Here is a 24,864-nt window from a genome sequence, read left to right as displayed (position 1 = left end):
AAGTAAATATCCGTTAATGAGAATGGGGGCACAAAGGGCTATCAGCAGATTATGTGTTTAAGAACTTCATAAATATCCCGCAAATCTGTAAAAGATTGTATGTGGCCCATGACAAACACTGTGTTAATTAAGAAGCAAAAAGGGCCAGAAAAAAGTCACATCGACCTATAAAATATAGAGTACTGAATCACATGCCCGCAGAACTTACAACAAGTTCTGGGTGCTTTTTGACAGCTGAAATTGCTAGCTTGCTCGGCTACTGCCATCCAGTTACGCATCACACCCATATGCACTTAGCAGCAGCAAGCATGAGTACCGGTAATTCATTTCTCAGCAGCACATATACATAAGGTCTTCTCTGTTCACCACACAACCTCAAGACAGATTCCAAGGAGGGTACACTATCACACATTCTTGGCAGGTAGTACGAATGAGGCCCTAAACGTTATTACACCAGATAAATGGCTTGATCTGTTTGGCCCTTTCCGCATGGGCCAAAAACAGCGCCTTAGGGACGGCAAAAACACCGTCCCTAGGGAGCTGTTCGCATCGCAGCAGCGCCGCCCTCGCTCCCCCCCAGCAGCACGAAGCCGCTGTTTCCCAACCTCACTCCCCGAGCGAGGTTTTCCGGAAACAGCAGCTTCCAACCGCTGCCGTGTGAATGGCAGCGGCTGGAAGGTGCCATGTCCCCCGCGCCACCCCTGCAAGCTTACCTCGTCTCCTGGCTTCCGTCTCGTCGCAGAGGCCAGGGGACACACCCCCCTGGCCTGCGACTCCAGAGCTGAGCTCCAGCCTGTGGGGGCATGTCCCCTGGCCTCTGCGACAAGCTGGAGGCCAGGGGACGAGGTAAGCTTGCAGGGACGGGCAAGCCTATGCGAAGGCTGCGCCGCTGCCTGCCGCCCTCCCGGGACCGTCCATGTGAATGGTCCGAGGGGGGTGCGTCGCCATCGTTTACGCTGACGCACCCCCGCACCATTGCAGTGCGGAAAGGGCCCCTGTGTGAGTTAGTAACTGTTGTTTGTCCCACGAGGGCTCCTTCATACATTTTGATACTTGAATATGGTACAAAAATATATACTGTTTTTGGGGTGGCAGTTGACTATCGAATTTACAATCAAAGATGAGAAGGTTCCCCTCGAATTCTGTTCCTTGATCGTTCCGGAATGTGCTTCATTTCACTCCTCCTGAATTCTCTTTAATTAGGAGACTTTTCTAAAATTAACCCTGGAATTGGAGCATGAACATTTTATGCTTCAGCTTTCAATTCAACTGCATCTTCTCTTCCCTCTTGTGTTTTCAGTGTGCATTGATAAACCATTGATCCCAAAAAATTGAATACATACGATCGATTCAAGATTCTTTTTTTGTGGCATGCATATTTATGGTCCTGTGGACTGGTAAAAACACCACACAAAAAGAACCTTGATAAGTGTCCACCAAATTGCTTTTTTTCAGTGTGTTACAAGCTCAGGGGTGACATCAGTCTCTTTTGCCTCCATTATATTTGCCCATAGAGGGGCAAATCCTTGTAGGGTTGCCAGTTCAGGGTTGTGAAATACTTGTTGATTTTGGGAGCGGAGCCTAGGTAGGATGGGGTTGAAGAGGGGTGGGACCTTGGGGGCGGAGCCTAGGTATGATGGGGTTGAAGAGGGGCGGGACCTTTAGCAGCAGTGGTGTAGTGGCTAAGAGCAGGTGTACTCTAATCTGGAGGAACCAGGTTTGATTCCCTGCTCTGCCGCCTGAGCTGTGGGAATTCTGGGGAATTCAGATTAGCCTGTGCACTCCACGCCAACTGGGTGACCTTGAGCTAGTCACAGTTCTTCTGAGCTCTCTCGGTCCCACTCACCTCACAGGGTGTGAGGGGGGAAGGGCAAGGAGATTGTAAGCCCCTTTGAGCCTCCTTACAGGAGCGAAAGGGGGGGCGATATAAATCCAACTCTTCTGCTGCTTCTTCTTCATCACAACTACTTCCTTAAATGTATCAATCACTGTTTGCAAAATACTTACCCTTTTATTCAGGGCAACCCAGCGTCCTAAAAGAATCACTTCCAGATGTCTGAGAGCAACTTTGGACAACCTCAGAAGCCAAGGTGGCGACAGGTCTATAACGCTCGCAGAAATGCTGGATCGGCGGGCAGTAAAATAATCCAGCTTTATTTTCCATATGGAAGTTTGGGAGGGTTGACCTCCCTCCAACACACACAGACACACACGCACACACCGAAAATTCTAAGCAGTTGAAACTATGCGGAAAGTTTTCCCCAAGGCTCTGCGGGCCACGTGGATGTCCTTTTGAGGCAAACAAGTCTGGAGGTAATTATAATCCTCAAAGTGCATTGTACTGCTTGTGAAAGAAGAACTGAGACTGACAACTCCGGAAATGGAATCCTTTTGTTGATCTGCCGTTCAAACGTTTGGGCTCCCAAACCGTCTTCCGTGTCCTGCCAGCAGCTTGTCTTAGCAGCCACAGTCCTGAACTCCAAAAAGGTGTGGCTTCCCCCCCAACCCCCCACTTCCTCCCAGCTTCTTCTTTCTACTTTGCTTCTTGACCTTGCTGTTTCAGGAGTCTCCGAGAGTGTGAACCGTGCTAATGGATTATCCGTGTGGCTGCTGATGCTGCCGCAATTGCAGGTTTATTTTTAAACACACACACCTTGCTTCCTTTCTCCTTGGGAATTATCAACAGAATTGCACCGAGGAGTAAACCGTTGCATCCACTTCTCACGTGGTGGCAGAGGGGTATATAGGGGAAATGTAGCCAGGTGCAAAATCTGAGCTTTCCGCCTCCCCTCCCACCGGCTGCCCTTCCCCACCACGACCAAACAATGTTTTGTTGCACCAGGTCTTGAAATCAGTGTATGGATCTGGAGGAGGAAGAGACATGTGGGGGGCTATTTTCCACCCCCCACGTGACTAAATGGCCGCAGCCCAAGGACATGTGACCCAGTGGTGGGATCCAAAAATTTTAGTAACAGGTTCCCATGGTGGTGGGATTCAAACTGTGGCGTAGCACCAATGGGGCTGGGTGGGGCATGACGGGGGCTGGGCATTCCTGGGCAGTGCTGTGGCAAGGATGCAGCCGCTGCGCCAGTCCTTGGGCAGGAAACGAATGCACGCAGGCGCAGGCTGCCACTCATGCCGGTGCACCTCCTGCTAGACTGCTTCAAGTTCTGCGCGCTACTGCTGAGAGGAGGGTGTAACTAAGGCAAAAATCACGTGGAAAAATCACCAGTTAGTAACCCCCTCTCGGCACACACAAATAATTAGTCACCTACTCTCGGGAACCTGTGAGAACCTGCTGCATCCCACCTCTGATGTGACCACATATGGCCCCTGGGTGGTATGCCCCTGCATGGTGCCTTGAAGCAGTAACACACACACACACACAAGTGCAATCGGTATGCTCAGCAACTGTCTGTTCACATGAATTCTCAGTCCTGGATCCCACCTCGTGGAATAGCCTGACTATAGAGGTCAAGAAGGCTCCCCTAATTTAATCCTTCCTCACAGTATGCAAAACAAAAATGTTTAGAAGAGCTTTTTAAATAGAACTATAGGATGATACAGTCCCCTGTGCAAGCACCACATCATTGCTGACCCATGGGGTGACATCATGTCACGTTTGCTAGGCAGACTTTGTTTTACAAGGTGGTTTGCCATTGCCGCCTTTACGTCCAGCAAGCTAGGTACTCATTTTACTGACCTCAGAAGGATGGGAGGCTGAGTCCATTTTGAGCCAGCGACCTGGAACCAACTTCTGTCGGGATCGAACTCAGGTTGTGAGCAGAGCTTTTGACTGCAGGACTGCAGCTTACCACTCTGCGCCATGGGACTCCCTACCAAAGGGATGGACCAGTTTGAAAGCAGTCACACGCTATTCAGTGCTTTGCAGATCGGGCTCTGGAACTGACAAACAAATGGCTTGGAGGAATCAGCCCTTTCAAACAGTATGTCTCAAGAGTTTGACTGCATGGCTCTGCAGTTTCTTCAGTGAAAGCGGCACCTTGCTCAGTTCAAGCCTTTGCATCGCCTATGGCCATACCGCCCTGAACACGCCTGATCTCGGCTGATCTTGGAAGCTAAGCAGGGTCAGGCCTGGTTAGTACTTGGATGGGAGACCGCCTGGGAATACCGGATGCTGTAGTCCTTTGCATCCTTGGAAGGATGGAAGGCTGAGTCAACCTTGAGCTGGCTACCTGAAACCGACTTTTGTGGGGATCATGAGCAGAGCTTTTGAAGGCAGTGTTGCAGCTTACCACTCTGTGCCAGGGGGCAGTGGCATATCAACAGAAAATGGAGCCCGTGGCATGAACTGAGTTTTCCACATGCACGCCCAAACTTGAGTTTTCTGCACGCACGCACGCACACACACACACCGGGCTCCTCCCAAACCTCCTCTCAGCCATGTCGGAACCTCTTGAGGGCCTCATCCACGTCGACTCGGGGCAAAGAGCCGTTTCCTTCCAGCTGCTCTCTGTGGTGGGACGACTGAGCCAGACCAGGTTGGGCCAAGCGAGGGGAAGCCAGCTGCAGGCGTGCTGAAGCCTCCTCCTCCTCCGCTGAAGCTGGGAAGGTTGCGGCAAGCTGGGAGAGCCCAGAGGGGGCCACTATGACTGGCAGAACGAGAAGTCCAGGTGGAGGTGCCTCTCCGCCAGAGAGGTGAGGGGGCAATTTTCCACCCCCGTGTGATTAAATGGATGCCGCCTGGGGATATGTGACCTCACATGTCCCCATGGGCGGTACGCCCCTGCAGGGGGGTCTTCAACAGTGCAGTAGAGCACCTTTATAATGGAATAGTATTGTAGACTTGCATTCTAGGTGCCATCTGTCTTGCCCCTGGACTGTTCAATAACAAGACTCTGCATTTAGTTGATTTCTTTATTATGAAACAGCATCAGGAATAAGCATTTAGATGTCTATTGCCAGAACTGCGCATAGCCAGCATTGCAGCCACCATTATATTCCACATCATCCCCATGCTATGTCACCCCATCCCTGACTACCAGTTCCCTCCAGTCCCATGGTCCAGAGAAGAAGAAACCTTCCTCCCCTCCAGGGCAAAAACAGTCTACATTCCACACTACTGTGTCCAATGAGCTGGTAAGGCCTGAGAAGCAAAGTGGAAAAATGTAAGCACAGCAGGGAGGGGGAATGAGAAGAGAAAGGTTCCCACATCCCAGACAGGAGACATGGCAGGATCAAACAGGGGCTGATCATGACATCATCTCACTTTTATAGCCATGTCTTTATCTTTGAAAGATTTGAGTCCAGTCATACCTTTAAGACCAAGAAGATTTTCAGGGTATAAGTTTTCAAAAGGTAACATTTCCTTGTTAGTTGCCAACTACAGGAGTTTTGATTCTCAAGAGCTTACATTCTTGAAATCTTCTTTGCCTTTAAGCAGCTACAAGACTCTTGCTCTTCTACAACAGATTAACGTGACTGCCCACCCAAGTCTACATTTGTAATCCACTTTCTTCATTGTTAACAGTGTAATATGCCTTAGAGCAGAGGTTCCCAACCCTGTTGAGCCTGTGGATACCTTTAGAAGGTTAAAATGCCCCAAAGAGTGGGTGAAATTACTCCCATGAAGGCAGGGAAAAGTGGAAAACCCAAATGAAGCTAAATGCACATGTCTTCTTCATTTTTCCTGCAAAGCGAGACAAAAACTTACATTTTCACAGGTGAAGAAGAAAGAAGAAGAAAGTTGGATTTATATCCCCTCCCCTTCTCTCCTGTAAGGAGACTCAAAGGGGCTTACAATCTCCTTTCCCTTCCCCTCCCCACAACAGACACCTGGTGAGGAAGTTCAGAGAGAAGTGTGACTAGCCCAAGGTCACCCAGCAGGAATGCGGGAGTGCGGAAACGCATCTGGTTCCCCAGATAAGCCTCCCCAGCTCAAGTGGCAGAGCAGGGAATCAAACCCCACCCTCCAGATTAGAGTGAACCTGCTCTTATGCTGGTTCTCTCTTCAGTAAACAGTGCAAAGTCAAAACTGAGCACAGTGCGTTCTGAAGAGAGGAAAATGTGTGCAAAACCAAGAATCTGACCGAAAGGGAACGTGCGCTCAATGCACAAGTGTGTGAATGCTGAGTATGAAGACGCTTCAAGTGCAGGATTGTCAGCTGACCTACAGAAAAGCAATGTCTCATTTTAAAGGGGCTTACTGGGATATTCTTTGCCAGGTGACATAATGTACCTCTGTGTCACAAGCAGCTTCACCCCCTTCCACCTCTTCTTAAGAGACAAGACGGGAAGTCCAGTGGAACCATCTCGCTCCTCGTGGTCTAACGCACCATCTCAGCCTTCTTGCAAGAAAGGAATAGGATCTTCCTTCCACTCTGCTGGAGCCGCCTGGAACGATCTCGGAGACAAGCCAGAGGGTGTTTCCAGATGGTGGCGGTTTCTGCTACTCTAGTAGATTTGCCAGGCTCCCACCAGGGGGAACTCTTTTAATATTAAGGGCAGCAGTCCAGCTAGCAATGCATTATGCCAGCGTGTGGAAAACTTCACCTGCTGGACTTCTGCCTGCCAGGCAGATTTTTTTTTAAAAGAGAGAGAGAGAGCGCTGCCAGGGGAACAGCTTAAGATCTGCCAAAGCAATTGGGAGAAAATCCCTTTCCAGAGCCAACAGAAAATAAATCCTACCCTGTTCATATGCAGAGTGAACCGGTGCCAGGTTTTGTAGCTGGGCCCGGGACAAAGTAATGACACGTAGTCCTCTGCCGTTGCTTCTTGAAAGGAGAGATCTTGGACTGCTTTGAGGGTCTGGTGTTCCCCACCCTCTCGCCCCCTCATCGGCCATTACTGCTCCCTGCCAGCAGACATCTGAGTGTACTTGAAAGAAATGAGGGAGGGGAGGAACTGTTTCCATCAGACCCCTGCCACCCCCCCACCCCCCCACCCCCCCACACACACTTGCAATGAGACAATCTGAAAAGCAGGGATCACAGACATGGGAGTCTCTTCTTTGCCTTGTATTTGCAGGCCTGAATGTTAGCCGATGGTTGGGGGAACCGGCCCAAGCACCTTGGTGGGCCACAATTGCTTGTCACTTTAGGCTCCCAAGTCTCCCCGGGGAAGAAGAGTTTGGATTTATACCCCGCTTTTCTCAACCGCAAGGAGTCTCAGAGCAAACTCCTTTTCCCTTCCTCTCCCCACAACAGGCACCTTGCGAGGCAGGTGGGGCTGAGAGAGTTCGGAGAGGACTGCAGCTGGCCCAAGCTCGCCCAGCAGGCTTCATGTGGAGGAGCGGAGAACAAATCCAGGTCACCAGATAGGATTCTGCAGCTCATGCAGCGGAGTGGAGAATCAAACATAGATTGGAGTCCACCACTGGCTCTGAACCAGAATCCGGCCTGGGGCTAGGGCAGGGGTCAAGAGACCCTCGCCCTCCCGCCCCCTCCGTTCCCCCGTCATGCCTCCTTTCAGCACGTCGGTCTGGGTGCTCCTAGCGCCAGGGCCCGCCCAAACCCCCAGCCCCCGGCCCCTGCGTCGCCGGCTGCCCCCCGATCCCCGGCCTCCATCTCTCCAGCCCGGGTTTTCCTTGCAACGCCGCCTTGCAGCCGCGCGAGGGGAATTTCTCCGGCACACTCGAGCGGATGGCTCCAATCGCGGCAGTGGGCGCAGCAGCGGCCGCGGCGATGGGAAGCCAGGACCGGGGAGCGGCGCGCAGGACCCCCCGCCCCGGGAGCAGCAGCAGCAGCCGCCGCGGCCTCTCCCGGCAGGTGCCTGGGCAGAGCCTGGCCGAGGCCACGATGACCTGATCCCCCCCGGGGGACGCCCCCAGCCTGCTTCTCCTCCCCTCCAGCCTGGACGAGGGACTCCGCCGCACCGAGGAGCCGGCCGGAGGGAGCCCCGTCGCCCCCCACCCAGCTGGCCGACCGGCTGCGGGGCGATCCCGGTTCGCGAAATCCGGGAAGGGCGAAGAGGCGAGGCGAGGCGAGGCGAGCCGCGCTGCCTGGGCTCCTTTACCGCAATGTCAATTTCACCGGGCGAAGCCGGTCAATTTCACCTCTAGCCCGCTGCGCGGAGCATCTCCCGAAGGCCATTCGGGGAGGGGGGCTTCTTCCGCCGCCGGCCTCTCTCCGTCTCTCCCACCCCCCTTCTTCTCAGAAGGCGGCTCTCGGACTTCGTGAGTGCCTCGTCTTCTCTGCGCCCCCCTCCTTTCCCCCCCCCCGTCTTCTCGACCTTGCTCCTCGCCGGTAGAAACCTGAGAGTCGCCTGAAATTGGGAGGGGGGGGTGTTTCAGCACCTTTCCGGCCAGAGCCCTCTCCCCTCCTCGCGAGGAGGCGATCTCAGCCTGTCTCCCCTCGAAAGGGGGAAGGGACGCGCGCCTCCCTTTCTCGCCTGCCCCTCTCCAAAGATTCAGGCGGAAGATTTCCTTCGCAGGCTGGTCTGCCCCCACCACCCCGGACCCCACCGCTCGGAACTGCGCTCTCCCCGGTCCGCCCCAGAAGCCCAGAGTTTGCAGGCGAGTCCGGGCTGTCTGCTTTCCCGGAACCGTCGAGGGATCGCGGAGGGAGGGAGGGAGGGGGGCACCAGCGGTCCAGAGCGCGTCGGTTCCGCGAGCGGCGGGGGGGCTCCGAGGAGTTGCTGGCTCCCCCGACGGCATTTGCAGGGAGCAATGAGTCATTTGCTCTCCGGGCGAGGAGACACCTGCTCGTGTGAGCCGGCTTGCCGAAGCGTCACCTGCAAGAAGCGGCGGCTTACTCACCCCTGTCACCAGGGCAGATAAGCCCAGCTGAAGCCCGGGAGAGGGGAGGGACTCTGGCCAAGGACGCCCGGCTGGGGGATGTGCGCGCCCCTTCCAGCCTGCTCCTCTTCCTCGCGCCCAGGAGCTGGCCAGCAGCAAGTCCCAGCGCGGCTCTGCTCCCCGCGTCCGCCAAGCCCCGCAGCCGGAGTCGCGCTTCCCACCTGGGATGTTCTTTGATGGCTTCTTTGAGGCGCGTGAAAGTCTTGCTGATCCTCAACTTGATCGCGGTGGCGGGCTTCGTCCTCTTCTTGGCCAAGTGCCGGCCCATCGCGGTCAAGAGCGGCGACGCCTTCCACGAGATTCACCCCCGGGCGGAAGTGGCCAACTTGACCGTCCACGCCGTCAACCCCATCCAAGATGCCGTCTTGAAGCGGCTCTCCCTGCTCGAAGACATCGTCTACCGGCAGCTCAATGGTAGGTCAAGCCTTGGTGGTTGGGGTCTTGGGGAGCTGTCCCCCTCTGTGCCTGTGATGGTCCTTCTTTGGGGATGCCGCAAAACACTGCACAGAATCTGTTGACCATCTTAATCTGCCCCCCCTCCCCTCACCCCAAACTTTGCTCCTTTATCAAGACTGCCAATATCTGGGGGGTTGTGGGGTTTCCGGGCTGCATGGCCGTGTTCCAGTAGCATTTTCTCCTGACGTTTCGCCTGCATCTGTGGCTGGCATCTTCAGAGGATCTGATGGTAGGAAAGCTAGTGGAGTAGATCCCCTATTGCTGATATCTCCTACTGAGGTCTTTAAAACTCTCTGTAACATGGGGGAAATTCTTATAGGGTGTAGATCAGATCCCTTCAACCCACAAACTTCATTGTGGATTTCAGGTTGCCTGTCAGCAAAGGGTTGAAAGAAGACTGACATACTGGATGAGAAAAGAGTCTGAAGTCCATCCATGTTATGCCCTGGTTCTGAACCTTTTACAACCATTTCTAATCCTGTTGTGTTTTCTTTTACTGTTATCTTTATTATTGCTTGGGCAGTTGCTTTTGTTATTACTGTTACGGCCTGAGGCCTCACACAATACATTTCACCCACCTCCTCTGACCTAAAGTCGCATTCCGGATACTTTGGCCCAGGCTAGTCCGCTAACTGCAAAAATAAACAGGGGTTTTATGACTCCTCAAAGGCTTGCAAGGTTTTACTCCAGGATAGGTTTCTATGGTCAGGAGCCTCCGTGGTACAGAGCGGTAAACTGCAGTACTGCAGTCTAAGCTCTGCTCACAACCTGAGTTCGATCCCAGCAGGAGTCAGTTTCAGGTAGCCGGCTCAAGGCTGACTCAGCCTTCCATCCTTTCAAGGTCAGTAAAATGAGGACCCAGCTTGCTAGGGGTAAAGTGTAGATGACTGGGGAAGGCACTGGCAAACCACCTCGTAAACAAAGTCTGCCTAGTAAACTTTGTGATGTGACACCACTCATAGGTCAGTAATGACCCAGTGCTTCTACGTCTGTCTTAAAAAATTTATGAATTAAAAATCATGGGCCAGTCCATACAAATTTATGCTGGAATAAAAATGCTCACAGTGCTAGTAAGTTACTCTCTGAAGCATGAGAGCAGAGTTCACTTGAAGACATGTTTCCGGGCTGAGAATGCATGTGCCCAACCATTTCCACCATATTTAAGGCTATCTTCATCGCGGGGCATACTGCCCGGTGGGACATATAGGATCAAATGTCCCCTGGCTGCTGCCATTTAGTCACATGGATATGGAGGCGGAAAATTTGCCTCCAACGTGCCTCCACTGCTTTGCAGGGACCATACACTTTGGTGACTTGGAATGACATGGTGTGAAAAAATGTTGTTTGGTCGTGGTGGGGGAGGGCGACCACCCGTACGGAGAAGGGGTGGGCGGAAAACTCTGATTTTGCACCAGGCTACATTTTCCCTAGATACGCTTCTACTTCACCTTGTGGCTTTTCACTGGTAGGGAAGACTGTTCTCAAGGAAAAGTCCCTGCTTGCCTGCCGTAGCATACCCAAGAGCAGATATTTTTCTCATCCTGCTTCAGCCAATCCATCTCTTTGTTTGTCTCTGAGTTTTGAGCAGTTGACATTGTTTTTTTGGCTCTGAGCAATGGCTTCCTAGTGGTCGAGTTAGCCATTCCTCTGTTTTTGGTGCAACTGTTGGCAATGAATGGTATTTCACTGAAAGCAAGGCCAGGAGGCTATGATGCTCTTCTGTCAGGTGTTCAATTTGGTGTGGGGAGGGAAGCTCCACTGGAGTAAATGTCTTCCAAAGGTTTCTTTCGTTCCCAATCATGATATGATGGTAATTCCCTCTTTGGAATTCACTGAGTACCATTCAACACACTAAAGGCTGTATGTAACCTGTATCTTCCTGGGGTACAAATCCCATGGGGCTGGTCACTCCGACTTTTACTAAGATTGACAGCTGTGTCTTGCCCAAGGCCATTTAGTCTCCTGTGCTCAAACGCAAACAAATAAAGCCCAAGGCCTTTTGTTCACTTCCTTCAATATTGCAAGGTAACTGCTTGTGACGTGCAGATATTGTACCTTCTCCTGCTATGGCAAGAAGGAGGGTGAGGCTGTGAAGGAATCATCAGCACACCAACAAATAATCTTGCCCCATGTCCTAGCCATGTCTGCGCACCATGCTCCCAGGAAGCAGCAGGAGGGTTTCATTTCCTCTACTACCAATGCTGCTTTAGAACCACCATGGAGTCTTCAAGCCAGAAGGGACCTTCTCACAGGCCAACCAGCCCAACCACCCGCAGGAAAACAGCAGCTGGAAGATCTGTGACAAATGGTTTTTCCAGCATGCAAAGGAGAGCCCACCGCCCCCTAAGTGGTTGATTCCATTGCCATTTGAGAGCCATTCCTAATGTTCAACCAAGATCTCTTTTCCTGTAACTTTGACCCACTAGATTTAGTCTCCTTTGACAAAGAACTTTGCTGTCTTCTAAGGGACAGTCCTTCGGGGTGATGAGGGCAGCTGTTTCTGCCAGCTTCACTTCTGATGCAGTAGCCAGAATAGCCCAGCCCTGTAAAGCTTGTCTGAGTTTATCAACTAAGCAGAGAGCCAGCATGGTGTTGTGGTTAAAAACAGGTGGATTCTAATCTGGAGAACCGGGTTTGATTCCCCACTCCTCCACCTGAGTGGCAGAGGCTTCTCTGGTGAACCAGATGTGTTTCCGCACTCCTACATTCCTGCTGGGTGACCTTGGGTGAGTCACAGTTCTTTGGAACTCTCTCAGCCCTACCTACCTCACAAGGTGTCTGTTGTGGGGAGAGGAAGGGAAAGGAGCTTGTAAACCACCTTGAGTCTCCTTACAGGAGAGAGAGGTGGGATATAAATCCAAACTCTTCTTCTTCCACTACTTGGATGGGAGACCACTTGGAGGAAAGCAATGGCTAATGATCTCTGCTCATATCTTGCATTAAATGTTCCATAGATTGGTTCACCATGGGTTGGTTGCAACTCGACAGCCCATTCTTCAGTTTGCTGCAACCCTGTGCTTTCGATCCTCTACCTTTCTGGTCCAGGGATCTGAGCTAGTGATATCGCCACTGCCTGAGTCTGTGTGTCCAAGATTAACTCTGAGCAAAGCCTGCACGCGTCTGCTTTCATCTCATGCCAAATAACGCATGATGAGTGGGTGCCTAGAAAGTCTGGAGGACATTGCCCATTTCGTGTCGTGAGTTGCTGCCGCATGCTGCACCTGCAGATTGATGCATGCTTGCATGCTCTCTGGAGAAGCATGTTTAAATGCCTATTAGAACTTCACTACTGCAGGGGCACTGGGGAACTCATCTGCATTTGCTGCGTTCCTGAAATAAACCTCGTTGCCGGTGTTTGAACCGAGCGTGGGAGACGGCTGGCGTAAAACTTTCTTTGCGTTTCTCGAGGATGCGCCATAGCTTTGGGCATTTTGTTTTCTTTTGTCAGTTGGCCGCTTGTGATTTTTAATATTTCATGTGTCTGATTGAGCTGGCAATTTGAGCAGCATTTTTCTGCAAGCTGTAGAGAATCCATGCGATACGGACGCCGGGAAGGCAACAGAACCGAATTCCCTGGGATTGTTTAAACAAAGCTGAAATTTTGTGATGTCGGAAAAGTTGTACTACTCGAGCTCGGGGGCGGAGAAATGACAAATATGTTCAGGGATGCGTGCAGGTTGTTAATTCGGAGAAATACCTTGGGAGATTTAGGAAATGGAGGGCCTTTAAAATGTTCATTGGAACGCCTGTTCGGGAGAAGTTAACCGAGCAACTCCGCAGCCTGTATGCCTCACCCTTGACAGATGCTAATTAAAACCTCGGGCCACATTTTTCTTTATAGCGCACTGTGGAGGTTTCTATTAAAAATCTCACAAGGTACAACGGTTTTGAGATGTCGAGTGGGAGTTTTAAAGGTGCCGTGTGGGATGAAGGAACACGGCTGAAGCCGTTGTAAGGAATCTAGGTGAGAGATCTAATTAAAAACTTACTCGCAAAAAAGAAAGAAAGAAAAACGACTCCCGCTTCCTCCAAGTGCTCCCCGCAGATTTGCGAGTTGAGGCAGGCTCGGGACGACATGCTGCATTTTTTACGGCTTCGGGTCTTAAAGGGTTTCCAGGCAGTTGGGCTTGTGGGTTGTAAAATCGCCACCGTTGACTTTCCTGTGCTGTCTGCCTTGAGTTTCCTTGATTCTTCCCTCGAGCATTCAGTGGCTGCATGATTGCACAGAGGCGAAGGGAGGGAGGTGACATTTGGGAGCTGCGAATCGGCATTGCAGGGTAGGAGGTTCAGAGAAGTATGCAGTACGGGCCTGTTTGTATTTGTGATGCCCATCATCTCAGTGATGACCATCTGTGGAGGGGGGGAGGCAGGCAGGCAGGCAGGCAGGCAGGCAGGCAGGCAGGCAGGCAGGCAGGCAGGAAGGAAGGAAGGAAGGAAGGAAGGAAGGAAGGAAGGAAGGAAGGAAGGAAGGAAGGAAGGAAGGAAGGAAGGAAGGAAGGAAGGAAGGAAGGAACTAAGCCCTGTCATTTGAGGTTGCTTTTCTGCAACAAGAGGAAGATGGGGCCATCCCTCTTTGAAAAGTGCTTCACACGTACAGTGGAAGGCAATAGAAATTGGATTTTCTTGCTAGTTTTTCTCATGCTAGCTCCTCTTTTTGTAATAATGGTGGAAAGGACAGTCCAGTCACAGCTGAGTGATGTTGATCACATAGGGTTCTCAAGGCATGAGACGAACAGGTGGTTTGTCACGGCCCACCTCTGCATTGCAGCCCTGAACTTTTTGGGTGGTCTCCCACCCAAAGAGAAAGAGAAAATCCTTTCTCACCCAGGAAAGCCCATAGCAAAAAATGACTTATGCCACCTTTTTGGTGGCATAAATCCACACCGCTGGGAGGAAATGTTCCTGGGCCAAAAGTCCTTTGCGTCCAGGAACACCCCTGGAATGTCCACTTTTATACTGGCTGCCAGAAGCGGAGCTACCAGTGGGGGATGTGTTGCACCAGGTATGTGCCTGGGGGAAGTGGAAAATTGCCCTCCACCCACCCCATGGCGCCCTCCCCAGTACCCCACACACACACTTACCTTAGTGAAACAGTGCAGGCTGGAGAAGCGGCCTATTCCCTTCAGGCTGAAAACAGCCTGGTGGGAACTACACTTCCCAGGAGACTTTGCGAAACACATGGTCTCATGGGAAGTGTAGTTCCCACCAGGCCGTTTTCAGCCTGAAGGGAACAGGCCGCTTTTCCAGGCTGAACTAAGGTAAGGGGGGGCACAAGGCAGGGTGCCATGGAGGAGATGTGGGTGGAAAATACAGAATGCACACTGGGCACACTGGGCCCAGCTATGCCTCTGCTGCCTGCCACAAGGCCCAACTTGTGGGTTTGGGTGCTAGGGCCGCCGTACGCCGAGAGAGTTGTACACATATGTCATTTCTCCTGCTTCTAGATTTATGGTTCATCTTCATTGTTCCCTCCTTCTCAGACTGCAAAGCTGTTTTGCTTGTTTGCTTTGCGCCGGAGCTTTGGCTACTTTTTGAAAGTAGATCTCCAGAGAATAGAGATGGAGGGAGGGAATACTGTTTGGAGAGGCTAGATTTTTTTTAAAAAAAAAGCCTAACTAAATACAGCTTTGAGTAGCAACAATATTATAGTCAGACATGAATGTAAACAAGTCCAAAATGGCAGACTGTGTGGAATGTCAGTCAGTCAGATTTATTTACAGTTTAACAACCAGTAAGCCAAAAGTCATAAAAAGCCAAATTCCAAATTATCTTTTCAAAAAAATATTTTATTTGATTTTAATAACACATATAGATGCCAATAGAAAGCAATTCACCTGTCCCAGGACTCCTTCAGCGACAATAGTTCAAACAGAAAACAACAACAAAGAACAAGAAAAGAATGATGATTTTAGCTCATATAAAAGAGACAATCATATCTCGTTAAACCATTCCCACCAACTAAAATAAAATTCCAAATTATCTACAAACAAAGAAATAAGAAAATTAAAATATAAAATAGAACTTATTTTGACATTCCTCCATAAAAACGAAGGGTCTCCTATCCATTTGATCTCCTGTATTTATTTACTAACACACAGGGCCTGTAAGACGGAGCTGTTCCGCCGGACCTTTGGAGGAACCAGCCGCTAATGGTGCCCCTTCCTTGGCCCCTAACATCTGGGCCACTAATCACCTAATGAGACTCGCCATGCCTCCCTTTTCCGTGGAGAGGGAGGGATTTTATATTATTGGAACGCTGGACGCCACCTTAAATTTAAATTTATATTTTTGAGCCTTTATATTTGGAATAAGAACTGGAAATTTTTATCGCTGCTTTTACATGTTTACCTATTTTATATTGTATTTTATATGCTGTGCACTGCCCAGAGCCCTTCGGGGATGGGGCGGTATAAAAGTCTAATAAAATAAAATTAAATAAATAAATAAATAAAAAACGGGGCTACATCACTAGAAACTCCTTGGTCCTTCCCCAACAACAAATAATTCAGTTGCCACTTATTATCTGTTCCATGCGGCCCAAAGCAGAGCTGAGCAAAAACCAGCCCTTCAACCAGACTGTTGGAGTGCCTAAGGAAAAGCCACAGTTGTGGAGATGAAGGACACGTAATTGAAAAGGCCCAGTTTCGCTTCCGCCTTGCCTTTTCAAGATGAAGGGAAGGGCAAGGCAATGAACGTAATGGATGGTAAGATGATAAAGGACTGCTCGTGTCTCTAAGTACCTAGTCCTGTGCCATTTATCACAGAGGTTTCCAACCTTATTGAGTCTGTGGGCATTTTCTGGACATTTGAGAACAGGTAGTAGGTGTCATGGGAGTAGGGCAAACCATGAAATAACTGCTGGGTGAATTGGAACCAGTCATAACTTATGAGGAGAGGCCAAGCTGAGCATCATGTTACAATGAGGGCAGCTGTTTCCAAAAGGGTATTCCCTGCTAACATAAGGTGCTGCCTTCTGGGATCTTCTAAATTGTTACCTGCTCTGATGAGGAAGACAGAACAATCTCTTTTGCTTTGGGGAAGAAGGCAGTGGGTGCCAAGGAAGAACACTGATGAGCACAAAGGTATCCATGGACACCCCATCAGGGAGCACTGATTTATAACTTTAAACATAACGCTTAGCACTTGGCTTTTGTCCCCAGGAGTGGCAAGGCAGGTAGCACAGCTTTTTACAGCAGTGTTGTAAAGTATTCCCATTCCCTGACACCCATTTATAATCTTGCTACTGTGTTTTTGCACTGATTGAAGGTTTTGAACAGTCTTCAAGGTTACCCCCCACCATGCAGCAATCTAACCATGCTGGCAGGGGCTGATGGGAATTGTAGTCCATGGACATCTGGAGTGCCTTAGGTTCGCCACCATGGCTCTAGTGTGAATAATCCCAAAAAACCTGCTCCATTTTGGACACCAAAGTAGAGGAAACACTTTCACGTGGAAATCGCACTGGTCGATTCCTGAGCCAGCCTCTAATAGCAAGGCCAAAGGAAGCTTCCTAGTGTTGGGTACAAGATATTGATGCCTTCACCAGAACCAGTCCTAAAAAGGGTTCTTTTAACCTCCATCTGAATCTGTATTTAACCTCATCTTTAGTGCATTTCTCTCTCACAGGGTAAATCATCAGTAGCCAAGTGGCACCTTAAAGACAGACAAAGTCCGTATGAACCTACCCAACCATCAGGGTCAACTTCAGAGCCACTTCTTCAGGTGCCTCTACTATCTGAGACCCCCAATACAGATTTGTCACAGCCCAAAAAAGGGCCTTCTTGGTCATGGCACCAAACTGTGGAATTTCCTCCCTAGAAACATTCCTCTATCCCTTCTATCACTTTCCTGTGCCAATAGAATGCCTTCCTGTTTTTCTCTGGCATTCCTTCCCGGACTCTCACTGACCTTCTTTCCCGTTCACATGTTAATTCACATGTTAATTCATTTAATCACAATACACATAACCTTGTCAGTCGGTTTTCATTATGGTCTGCAGGCCAGTCAGAAGTTTTTTTAATAAAGCCACTATTATGATATTAATAACCTATGTAATCTCTTGGCACTCATCACTCATTCTAATATATCTAACAGTTTAAGGTTAGAATCTGAATAAATTATACACTGGGCATGGACTCAGTTCATATTTTCATTGCAGAGTTTGCGTTCATGCAGTCTATTGTTAGCCACCTTGGGGTCCCTCAGCTGGGTCAAAAGGCAGCTTAAAATATTTTAAATAAATAAATATAATCTTTAAAACATTTATTCCAGCCTTTGCCAGCTGAGCCTCTGGTCTTCAGATGCCCGGAGAGGAAAATCTTTTACCAGGTTTCATATAAAGAAGATTACAGTGGTGGTGGTGGGGGGGGGAGCGTAGGTGGAGGGGAGAGTTGCATCAGACACAGAAAGAGAAAGAAACCTGTTGTAAATCTGGTTCTTGTGGGTTTTCTGGGCTGTTTGGCCGTGCTCTGGTGGATCTTGTTCCTAACATTTCGCCTGCATCTGTGGCTGGCATCTTCAGAGGTGTATCACACAGAGAAGTCTGTTATTCACTGTTGTAAATTGTTCAGGATGGGATCCTCATGAAGGGGCAGGAATTGATGAAGAAGGTACACATGATGAATGAGGAGATATTGGAACCTGCCTTCCAGTGGATGGACATGTGTGGGCAACTGTAAAAGATCCGCAAATGCACAATCTGATCATGGAAGGAGCAGCGTGAACCATCTTGCCCTTGAACAAGTTATCTCGGTTGAAGCACAGATAGGGTCAAGATCTGTGTCACTTGCACAATTTCTCCCTCTTGGATGAATTTGCATGACTCTCTTAGACATTGTCCTTTAAGAAAAACACATTGCTCTCATTTCCAAGCATGTTTCTTTGGAAATTTTTGGCAGATCTGCTCAGAGTTTCTGCATCAAGCTGTTACCATGAAAAGTTCAGTCCCAAAACCTGTTTTCTCTTGTGAACATATTTGCCATTTGAATTTGTTATGGTGCTCATCTGCTTTCTGTTTCTGTTTTCTGTTACAGCCTAATTTCATCCCTTCTACAGTCTCCCAGTTACAATTTATTTCACCATCAGTTGCACTGCACCATAGGTTTTGTAGTCCTAAGGTTCTGGAAGCCGCTAGTAGATTTGTTGTGATGATGTATGGTGTTTCGTGGATGAGCACGCACCAAGCGATTAGTTGGAAGTCAAAGGAAACAATTCCATTATTTTAACCTTGATAGGGAAAGTCTGAGTCTGCTTTCTTCAGTTCCAAGAGAGGGCCAGCATGGTGTAGTGGTTAAGGGCACGTGGATTCTAATCTGGAGAACTGGGTTTGATTACCAATCCTCCACCTGAGTGACAGAGGCTTCTCTGGTGAACCAGATGTGTTTCCACACTCCTACACTCCTGCTGGGTGACCTTGGGCTAGCTAGTCACAGTTCTTCGGAAGTCTCTCATCCCCACCTACCTCACCAGGTGTCTGTTGTGGGGAGAGGAAGGGAAAGGAGCTTGTAAACCACCTTGAGTCTCCTTGCAGGAGAGAAAGGTGGAGTATAAATCCAAACTTTTCTTCTTCAGTCAGCAACAGTGTGATTAATGGCTTCCTTGGGAATTTCCCGTGGGGCTTCTATATGCTGACCAAAGAAGCTGAATGCATTATATCAACACTTGAGAGAAGGGAGCTGTCCATGGAGATCCAGCAGTCTACAGTGCTGAAAACAGGCCAAAGCTGAAATGTTTTCAATAAGCAGTAAACTGAATTTTTTCCGTTTCCTTAAAAAAAAAAATCCTGATCTGAACTGTCGAAGTACTCTACCAGAAGCAATCGATTATTTGTTTCAGATGAAGACTTGGCTTTATCACTGACTCTTCTCTGGCTGAAGCCCAAACAAAGCTATTGATTTTTAAAAGGGGATTAAGAAGAAGAAGAATTTGGATGTATATCCTGCTTTTCTCTCCTGTAAGGAGACTCAAGGTGGTTTACAAGCTCCTTTCCCTTCCTCTCCCCACAACAGACACCTTGCGAGGTAGGTGGGGCTGAGAGAGTTCTGAGAGAACTGTGATTAGCCCAAGGTCACCCAGCAGGAATGTAGGAGTGCGGAAACACTTCTGAGGGAGAACTATCTCCAAGCCCACCTTTGTGATGGTACCTCTCTCTTGTCCTTCCAATCCCTGTGGTTTGGCATGAACCTGCAGTCTCTGTTTCCTATGGAAAGCTATGTGCAAGATGCCGGGATCGACACAAAGTTGACTTCTGTTTATCTTCTGCTGTCTTCTCCCTCTGTCAACTCCCTTTCATGCTAATTTTCAGATTGTAAGCCTCTCAGGGCTGAGAGCTGTCGTCTTGCTCTCTCTAGAGCAGCAGGCTCACCGGCGACGCTGTTCAAAGCACGCTGGTGCTTGCCGTTGATGCGGTTGATGTTTGCAGGTGCTCAGCTGACAGCGATTCATTAGTGTGGTTTGATGGGGAATGGTGAAGCCGTTGGATGTTTTAGCATAACATAAGAAGATATACTCTGGGTAATACTTTGCAGGTCCATTGAGAATAACTGGAAAATATCATCAGGTTTAGACTGCTTTCGGATCAGACGCATTTCACAAAGGAAGCTGCACTGATCAGTAGGCTGTGCTGTGACAGGTGACAAAAAAGCTTGTGCTGAAACAGGATGCCACTAGATTTCCCCCTCCCCACCTAGCCATCAACTAGGGGATGGGGATGGCTTTGATTGTATGATGAGGCTGCCTTATAATGAGCCAGACCAGCCATTCTCAACCAGGGTTCCGTGGTACCCTGGGGTGCCGTGAGCATGTCCCAGGGGTACCGCAGCAACACTACCGCCCCCCCTAATTTTTGTGGTGTCTCCCACAGGCACCAGCAAGGACATGGAGTTGGCCCATGGGGCAGGGCCTGCCACAAGGTCAGCAGCCACCACCACCCTCAGTGCTTCCCTTCACCCTGGGAGGGGAAGGTGGGGGAGTGGCAAGCAGGGGCAATGGGAGGGGAGGGTGGAGGGTGGCGGCAGGGGTACCATGAGATATGAAGAGTGAGGTCAAGGGTACCCTGACCTCGAAAAGGTTGGGAAACACTGAGCCAGACATTTGGTCTGTTGAGGTCTATCTTGTCTCTTCTGGCCAACAGGAGCTGTCCATGGTGCTAGGCAGAGATCTTCCATTTCACCTGCTACCTGGTCCTTTTAATTGGCAATGCTGGGGATTGAACTTGTGACTTCCTGTGTATGGTATAGATCAGGGGTAGGGAACCTGCGGCTCTCCAGATGTTCAGGAACTACAATTCCCATCAGCCCCTACCAGCATGGCCAATTGGCCATGCTGACAGAGGCTGATGGGAATTGTAGTTCCTGAACATCTGGAGAGCCGCAGGTTCCCTACCCCTGGTATAGATGCTTGGCCCCTGAGCCATAGCCTGTAAGGTTGAACACACTCAGACAAAGCTAGCTTTAGAAAAGGAACTTTATTGATTTATGTCACCCTAACTATAGGATGCCGGAACTGAGGATTCGTGTCCTCAGTTCCAGTATTTATTTTATTTCTGAACTCAACAACAACCAATCAGCTTTCTCCCCCCCACCCAGCCTCTGGCCTCTCATTGGCCATGAAGCTCCGGTGGGATGTAGCTTCTCGGTTTGCTTTCCCACTCTTTTTGGGAAAAGGCAGGACCCAGACATAGCCCTTCCTTGTTTGCAGTCTGATTGAAGGCATCTGGTTGGCCACTTCAGACAAAGCATGGTGGACTACGTGGGGCATTAGTTTCATCCAGCAGGGCTCTCATCGTTTTATTATACTGTCTCTTTTTGATTGTGGGTAGTAATGATATCATGTTCTGTTTGGCAGCCCTCATTTGGACAAAAAAGGTGGCATGTATTCACATGGCTTGTGAGTGACCAGAGGGCCTTGTTAGAATTCCACCTAACATAGATGGCAGAGTACATGGCCCCCAGCTTGTACAAATTTTTCCCTGAAGCTCCAGGGGCCAGAATTTTGTATAAGAGTTAGTTTTAAAACTCTCATCACTATTGAGCTCTCATTAAACCTGAAAATTCCAGTTTTGATTGTGCTTCTCCCTTGTGTACTCGATTTCCCGTGGCCACACACCATGAGTTTCCATAAAATGTGCAGCTTTCTCACTGTAACTGCTGTCCCCATGAATAGTACCCATTTATTATACGTTTGACATACATCGATGGCTCCCAATCTGAGAGCCAGGAACCCTTGGGGGCAACATTCCCTGTGAGCTGCATAGTCGTATGGCTGCACAGACACTGTATTGGTGCCATGCAGGTTGGGCAGCCATCCAGCAGGGGGTACTCTCACTGGCGGCTCAGTTCTGCTCAGAAGCAGTGAGGTGCCACTCAGTGGTATGGAAGCCTTAGAGCAGTGGTTCTCAACCTTCCTAATGCCGCGACTGTATTACAGTTCCTCATGTTGTGGTGACCCCAACCCTAACATTTATCAATTTTACAGATGGAGAACACTGATGCAGAGAGTCTTAGGCAATCCCTGTGAAAGGGTCGTTGGACCCCCAAAGGGGTCGTGACCCACAGGTTGAGAGCCGCTGCCTTAGAGGGACTATTGCTCGGGGAGGTTGCAGAGTTATTGGGACTCTTTAGTTTGGAGAGGAGATGGCTGAGGGGGGATATGATTGAAGTCTATAAAATTATGCATGGGGTAGTAAATGTTGACAGAGAGAAATTTTTCTCTCTTTCTCACAATACTAGAACCAGGGGGCATTCATTGAAAATGCTGGGGGGAAGAATAAGGACTAATAAAAGGAAACACTTCTTCACACAACGTGTGATTGGTGTTTGGAATATGCTGCCACAGGAGGTGGTGATGGCCACTAACCTGGATAGCTTTGAAAGGGGCTTGGACAGATTTATGGAGGAGAAGTCGATCTATGGCTACCAATCTTGATCCTCTTTGATCTGAGATTGCAAATGCCTTAACAGACCAGGTGCTCGGGAGCAACAGCCGCAGAAGGCCATTGCTTTCACATCCTGCATGTGAGCTCCCAATGGCACCTGGTGGGCCACTGCGAGTAGCAGAGAGCTGGACTAGATGGACTCTGGTCTGATCCAGCTGGCTCGTTCTTATGTTCTTATGTTCTTATTGCAAGGGGTTCACCAATCCATATGGACTTCCAAAAGCTTCTACACTGGAAACCTAGTTGTTCTTTCAGGTTTTACTGAACTTGAATCTCACCGTTTTACTGCAGACCAACACGGCTATTCACCTGAAGCCAATCCATATGTTATAAAATATTATTATAAGCTGGCCTCTCCCTCCCTCCCACCCCAATCATCTCCCTTGCAACATTTTCATGAGTAGCTACCATGAAGGAAATGAGCTTTTATTTCCTACTGACAACTGCAGCCCGCTGGAAGGTTAATATTTTATTAGCGATAATGTTTTGTAACCAACGCTTCAGCTCCTTTCGTTTTTGGAAAAACAATCCAACAGCCTTTCATTGCTTTCTAAATGCTGTTTGAGGTTGTCGCCTATCGCAGGTTAGAACTTGATCCATCTGCTTCAATGACTGTCTAGACAAACAGGAATTGGATAGGGCTACTCGGGTTTCTGAAAACACAATTTGTACTTTAAAATAGCTACAATAGCTGCTGGTTAGAAGGGCTGTGGTTTTGATTTTTTTCCCTTTGGCGGCTCCCTCCTATGCATGGCTTTTCTTTTGTAAAAGGGAATGGAAATCCCCTGCGTATTACTAACCCAAGGGGTGACATCACAACACGACGTTTACTAGGCAGACTTTGTTTTCAGGCTGATTTGCCATTGCCTTCCACAGCCATCTACACTCTATTGCCAGCAAGCTGATGGAAGGCAGATCCAACCTTGAGCGGGCTACCTGAAACCGACTTCCATCGGCTACAAACTCAGATGGTGAGCAAAGTTTTGACTGCACTACTGCAGTTTACCACTCCTCACTGCGGGATTCATTTTCTGTGACCTTTTTGTGGCGTAGTGGTTAAGAGCAAGTGCATGCTAATCTGGAGGAACCGGGTTTGATTCCCCGCTGTGCCACTTGAGCCGTGGAGGCTTACCTGGGGAATTCAGATTAGCCTGTGCACTCCAACACACGCCAGCTGGGTGACCTTGGGCTAGTCACAGTTCTTCTGAGCTCTCTCCACCCCACCTACCTCACAGAGTGTTTGTTGTTGGGGGGGGAGGTGTAAGGTAAAGGAGATTGTCAGCCCCTTTGAGTCTCCTTATGGGGGAGAAAGCACTTCTGCTTGTTTTGAAGTGGGGCTTCCTCAGACCCTTTTTGTTACATCTTTGGCCTGGCATTACTTTGCTAGATCAGTTTAGTGAATTTAGCTGGGTTTGTTCACCAATCCAGTGATAGACCTTTAGCAATGAAATGAACAAAGGGCCCTTCTGCTCATTCTGAAACAGTGGGCCAAAGAGTGGGAGGAACCAGTCTGGGCAGGGGAAGGAGTGAGAAAACCCAAGGAAAGCTAAACGCATGGTGATCTCCTTTGCTTTCCCTGCAAAGAGAGAGAAAGAACATTTGGAACATTTCCTTGCAAAGGTTCACTTGAAGAACATTTGGAAACCACAGGGATTCTTTGATCTGACAGCGGGAATGAGTAGCGAGGAGGGGAAAACGGGTGCGTAACCAAGAATCAAACCTGAAGGAAATGTCTGCTCAAAGTGAAGGAAACCACATGTGTGTAAATAGCCTGTATTGAGGAACTTACAAAGTTCCCCAAAGTTGGTGATGTGATTGCTATCTTTAGCTAATTTTTATTCTACTGTGTGTTTTTAGAGGATTTGAATGTGATCTTTAAATTTGTTTTGTATGGTGCCTTGGGATTGCCTTGTTGAGAGAGACTGTAAACATGTTTTCCAATGAAAGTAACTCCTAAGAGGATTGTTTTTAGAAGAATTTGGCTGCTTTTTTTTTCAGTTTTAAATATACCCTGGGACATAATCCGTTAGGAAACAAACAAAATCTCTATCAACTTGAAGGGATTCTTTTCCCCCTTTTCTTATTTATTTATTCAATTTCTCTTTTAAAGACCAGCGTAGCTTATTTTCGTCACAGAATGATCTGCCGGAAGATTGAAGCCAAATTCAAGTGAACTTTTTGCAGAATAAAAGGAATACACCAACTGTTACTTCCCTAAATGTAAGCCAGAAGAAACACCATAGTGATCAGTTAGTATATCCTAAAGCAAGAATGAATTAACACCGAAAAGATTCTGCCAGGCAAATGGAAGGCATTTCTGCTCATCACTGATTTCTATTGAGGAGGAGGAGGAGGAGGAGGAGGAGGAGGAGGAGGAGGAGGAGGAGGAGAGTTGGATTGATATCCCCCCTTTCTCTCCTGAAGGAGACTCAAAGGGGCTTACAAACTCCTTTTCCTTCCCCACTCACAACAAAAACCCTGTGAGGTAGGTGGGGTGGAGAGAGCTCAGAAGAACTGTGACTAGCCCAAGGTCACCCAGCTGGCATGCATTGATGTGTACAGGCTAATCTGAATTCCCCAGATAAGCCTCCACAGCTCAAGCGGCAGAGCGGGGAATCAAACCTGGTTCCTCCAGATTAGAGTACACTTGCTCTTAACCACTACGCCACTGCTGCTCCATTTACACTCCTAAAAAGCCTCATGGAATATCTCTTGATCT

General features: G+C 49.1%; 1 protein-coding gene and 1 pseudogene across 1 annotated transcript in view; both read left to right on the top strand.

Moving 5' to 3' along the window:
• Window positions 1-4,028: 4,028 nt before the first annotated feature.
• Window positions 4,029-4,147, top strand: LOC125446092 (annotated as a pseudogene).
• A 3,456-nt stretch (window positions 4,148-7,603) lies between these two features.
• Window positions 7,604-24,864, top strand: part of GALNT17 (polypeptide N-acetylgalactosaminyltransferase 17) — a 206,986-nt gene continuing 189,725 nt past the window's right edge. Inside the window, exon 1 of the mRNA XM_048519282.1 lies at window positions 7,604-9,169. Within this exon, the coding sequence (XP_048375239.1) occupies window positions 8,932-9,169 (238 nt within the window). The 5' untranslated portion in view covers window positions 7,604-8,931. The remainder of the gene's footprint in view (window positions 9,170-24,864) is intronic.

The sequence above is a fragment of the Sphaerodactylus townsendi genome, linkage group LG16 (assembly GCF_021028975.2).
Source record: "Sphaerodactylus townsendi isolate TG3544 linkage group LG16, MPM_Stown_v2.3, whole genome shotgun sequence".
NCBI classification, from domain to species: domain Eukaryota; kingdom Metazoa; phylum Chordata; class Lepidosauria; order Squamata; family Sphaerodactylidae; genus Sphaerodactylus; species Sphaerodactylus townsendi.
Note: the sequence above shows the minus strand (reverse complement) of the source record. Positions and strands in the feature narration are given on the sequence as shown.